Source organism: Helianthus annuus, chromosome 15 (genome assembly GCF_002127325.2).
Source record: "Helianthus annuus cultivar XRQ/B chromosome 15, HanXRQr2.0-SUNRISE, whole genome shotgun sequence".
Lineage (NCBI taxonomy): Eukaryota > Viridiplantae > Streptophyta > Magnoliopsida > Asterales > Asteraceae > Helianthus > Helianthus annuus.
This window is the reverse complement of record NC_035447.2, coordinates 50341480-50346467: the sequence shown is the minus strand read 5'-3', so window position 1 is coordinate 50346467 and position 4988 is coordinate 50341480. Positions and strand designations below refer to the sequence as shown.

Sequence of the window (4988 nt, the reverse complement as noted above, 5' to 3'; positions counted from 1 at the left end):
TGACTTCAATCATCGTTATTAACTAGATTGTTCGAAGATTTGGCGATATGTGCCACGTTTAGAATTCTCTAAATAAATGAGTATGATTTAATAATTATTCATTAAATAATAGACTACTTTTCTTTTATATTTTGTTATCATTTGTGTGTTCGCTCTAGATCAATTCGATCCAGCCATGATTTTACTCGGCCAACCGAAGTAATAATTAGCACACTTGCATTTTTCCATCAAACCATTTGATTCAAATTTTTTTTAGGTTGCCATTGTTAGAAGAAATCTTTATCCTATTTTCTGATCATGATTTCCTGGAGAACAAGTTGGCCATTAATTTTTTATGTGGATGGGTGAAATGTGTGGATAGAATAAGCTCTATTTGTGATGTAAGAAACTGAGTGAACCATGTGAAGCACCACATGATCACTTAGGCCCGTTATACAAATTAAAATCGTCCTCCATTCCTACATTATTAGATTTCCCATTTGCTTTGGCTAGTTGCAAGTACAAGACACTATAAATAAAACCTTCATACTTCCCATGCTGACATCAACTCCAATCATCATATTCAATTCCTCACTTCCAAAAACTATTCCTTCCTTAGTTCTCCAAACAACTGTCTTTCTCAGCAAAACAACATGGGTATTTGCCGAATGAATTCATTGGTTGCTAACTTGAAACAAATGATCAAACTAAACAACAAACACCAACCAGATGTCCCCAAAGGACATCTGGCGGTGTACGTTGGAGAAATCCAAAAGAAGCGGTTTGTTGTGCCTTTATCTTACTTGGACCAACCATTGTTCCAAGATTTGCTACGTAGGTCTGAAGAAGAATATGATTTCAATTATCCAATGGGTGGACTTACCATTCCCTGCCAAGAAGAAGCCTTCATTAAACTTACTGCTCGTTTGCCCAATTCGTAATTCACTATTAAATTCACTACTAAACAAATGAGTATCACTCACGGGAAATCTCATAGTTCCTAGAATGTGTGGCACCACGATTTTGATGTCTTTTAGTCATTGTTTGATTGATTAGAGTATGGCGTTGCATGCTCTAAACCATGTAAAAAGGGGCATATGTCTAATTCCAGTTATTGTATATGAGTAGGTAGTTATCTTTCCATTTGGAATAGATCTGTTTCTTAATGCAGTTTGGTAAGTTCCTAAAATGATCTTCATACCTTGTTAACATAAATATGGTTTCATAGGAAGTTAATATAAACAAGTAAATTCGTCATGCTTCAATCTATTTGTGAATGGACAGAATACACAGTAAATTATGTTTTCCATCTTTAGTGAGTTACATGCATCATTCATCTAGTCATATGTAATCCATGCTGGGCATAAAAGATAATAACTGGGAAGAGAAAATCATATACATCATGTACTTACATTGACTAAAGAGTGAATCTATAACACCACCCACATTGTAGCTGAAAGGCTCCTAAAGTTCTCACAGAGCGAAATCATGATACTAATGGATAGTTATTCACATAAGGTATCATATCACACCACCACATTGTAGACGAAAAGCTCCTAAAGTTCAAACCGAGCAAAATCCTTGAAACTAAAGGGGATTTTGGTTATTTGAATGTTTTGAAAGGGATTGTAATATCAAAATATGACGGAATTGGAACTAATTCCATAATGTGTTTGGGTATGTAAGTTTCTTACAGGAATTGGAGTTATTTTTTTGAATGGCTAAACTTTTTCTCCCTCGTAAATCCTATACTAATTACACCTCCCAAGGATTAAACCTTGATCTCCCCACACAAGAGGTAATTCATCTTGACCACTAGGCCAAAGCCTAAGTGGCAGGAATTGGAGTTATTAGTTCCATGATTTGGAGTTCAAATGTCCAAATTATCTACGACTAATCCAGTGGATCAAAATGTGCCATCACACTTGTTCAACTAATTAGAAGACCACTAGGATCTTCTGTGGTTCTCTGGCTTCATCGACTTGTGCTTTTCCGGATTCAATTTGTTCCTCTTTGAATTCGAGTTTGGACCACATTGACTTGTTCTGGACCACAGTTTTATTCTTCATTTTATTCTTTGGCTTCCTTTAGGTACATACATAAAATTCCAAAGTCCAAACATTCCATTACAATATGACTTTTCTATCCAAATATTGAAGGAATCTTTAAATCCTTTGACTGATGATTTATGGGGTTATTTTCCAAATTCTGTGCCATCTTAACCAGCCAAATGCAATTTGTAAAAGAGTATTTTCAGTTGAAATATATGAATACTGAGGCTTAATATAGTAAGTAAAGAAAGTATGAAACCACTACAGTATGAAATGGTTCCTTAAAAAGATACAACCTCTCTTGTCTTAGCTTAACCATTAGAGTAGTTTTTACTTCAAGAGTGGACCAAACTTTCCCGAATTGTTGAATTTTGTCTCAAACAACATTACAATACTCGCGGGGTTTGTGTTTGTGTGTGTATATATATAGGAATAGGATCAGGAGAGAACGTCTCAAAGTGTGAGAACGATTCTCAGCCACAAGATCTTAGTATTTTGTGGCTGAGATTGATAGGGTGACATTTTTGTAAATAATAGGGGCCTTGGAACTAGCAGGAGGGGTAAAATAGAAAGATCCAAACAAAGGTGCACATGCTAATCACATGCCATTTTCCCCATCATATTTAAACGACAATAACTGTTTTATACGTGATTATTTTTCAAAAAAAATTGCACCATAAAACTCAGCGGTTTTTATCTTTCCAACGAGTATACTATTGATATACTTTTCGAAAAAAAATTAACTGGGTTTTAAAGAGTTTTTCTGAACTGGGTGTTTTATGGCGTTTTAGACTATATATTTTCATGACGTTTTTCTGAACTAGATGTTTTTATGGCGTTTTAAGTGATATTTTCATGGCGTTGTCCTGAAGTGAGTGTTTTATGACGTTTTCAACTAGGTGTTTCATGGCGTTTTAACCGGGTATTTTCATGACCTTTTTTTTTCTGAATTGGGTGTTTTTATGGCGTTTTATTTGAACACCCAGTTCATGTGAGTGAGTTTTTTGACAATATTACCTCTTAATGTAATTTAGCATCAATGTCACATGTCACCACCAAAATCGTTCTCACTGTTCTCACACTTTTCACTGTTCTTTCTAAATCCTGACCCTATATATAAATGATAAATATAGTGTCATGTTCAAATAAGAACCAATTACAGATAATTGAGATGGTATGCTAGATAATGAACCTACCTAGTTAAAATACAAGTTACATATATTTATTTGTTTGAATTATTTCCTATAATAAGATCTCAATTGTATATATTGTATGTTAATTTATCGATTCATGCCTAAAGGAAAACCATATACCTAATGAAGTTTACCAATTACACAACAATATGATAAAATATAAATGCAGGTCTTGGTAAGGGTGATCGGGGCACTCGCGGGGAGGGTGTTCGGTGACCCCATCCCCCGATGGGGAACCCCGCCGCCATCACCGCGGGGACCCGATTCGGAGAGGGGATTCAGGGGGAGGCACCGCGTTGAATGGCACAAAGATCGATGGTAGACGTTGGCTAACGGTCGATTTAAAAAAAAAATCAATTTTAACAATATAAATATAACCAACTTAATCTAATTTTTTACCACACCCACCACTCTCAAACTCACTCTAAAAAAATCTATCAAATACAACACAAAATGGATTTCAAGTTCCCGTTTTTTCTTCCCTACCCGACTTTCCCGACGATGAAGATTCATCGTCAAGCGATGGTAGCTTAATTTTCTTCCAAAATCTCATCCAACAAGCGGAGCTACTAGACACGGCATCGTCTAGTAAAAAAAAAATAGTCCGTGGAGATCGTGTGGGAGGCCATGAGACACTCATGGTCGATTATTTTGTCGAAAATCCCAAATTTAATGCCGATATTTTTCGTCAGAGATTTCGTATGTCCAAGTCTTTGTTCCTAAAAATTGTTAGTGACGTGGAAGCAAATAACGAGTGGTTTCAAGAGGGCTTGGACGGGAGAATGAAGAAAAGTTTCACGTCGTTGCAAAAGGTTACTTCTGCGATTAAACAACTTGCAACCGGTAACCCACCAAACGAAAACGACGAGTATTTAAATATGTCTGAAAGGACCTCTCGTGAGTGCCTTGAATATTTATGCGAGACGGTCTGTAAAATGTATGCCGGTGAATTCTTACGTAAACCAACGAGCCACGACGTTGCGCTATTGTATCAGGCTCATGAGGAGAGGCATCACCTACCTGGTATGTTGGGTAGTCCGGATTGTACACACTTCGTCTGGAGAATGTGCCCCACAGAATTGCGTGGACAATATATGAGAGGCGATCATCAATACCCGACGGTTATGTTAGAAGCGGTGGCGTCTCAAGATTTGTGGATTTGACATGCTTTTTGTGGCCCGACGGGTTCACAAAACGACATCAACGTGCTGCAACAACCTCCATTATTTCTTACTCAACGAAACGGAACGGCGCCAAAGTGTCCATTTCAGGTGAACGACCACTTATACAAACGCGGGTATTATCTTACTGATGGGATCTACCCTAGCTGGTCCGTGTTTGTGAAGTCTTTTCCATATCCTCACATCCCGAATGAAAAAAAGTTCAAGAGGCAACACGAGGTCGCAAGAAAAGATGTGGAACGGGCGTTTGGTGTGTTAAAGGCGAAGTGGGGAATACTAAATCGTCCAATGCGTTCGAAAACGGTGAAAAAGATAAGGTCCATCGTGTATACGTGCCTTATTTTACATAACATGATTATAAAAGACGACGGAAGGGCGATAGCACCAGTACATATTCAAGATCCTCCAGTCGAACCCGTCTTCGATGATACAGCTTATAGCGAGCTCATTGACGAAGAAACGCATTGGAGACTAAATCACGATCTCGTTGAGCATCTCGGAAGTTTAGATCTACCTCACCTTGAAGTGAGTTCCGACGACGAGTAGTTTGTTTTTATATTTTTCTGGTTTGAATGTAATTTTTA

At 37.4% G+C, this 4988-nt stretch overlaps 1 protein-coding gene across 1 annotated transcript; it reads left to right on the top strand.

Annotated features, from left to right (window-relative positions):
• Nucleotides 1–487: 487 nt before the first annotated feature.
• On the top strand, nucleotides 488–1158 carry LOC110909643 (auxin-responsive protein SAUR21). The gene has a single exon (XM_022154492.2). It carries the CDS (start codon nucleotides 633–635, stop codon nucleotides 918–920), a length of 288 nt encoding a protein of 95 aa, XP_022010184.1. The 5' UTR covers nucleotides 488–632; the 3' UTR covers nucleotides 921–1158.
• Nucleotides 1159–4988: the final 3830 nt, after the last annotated feature.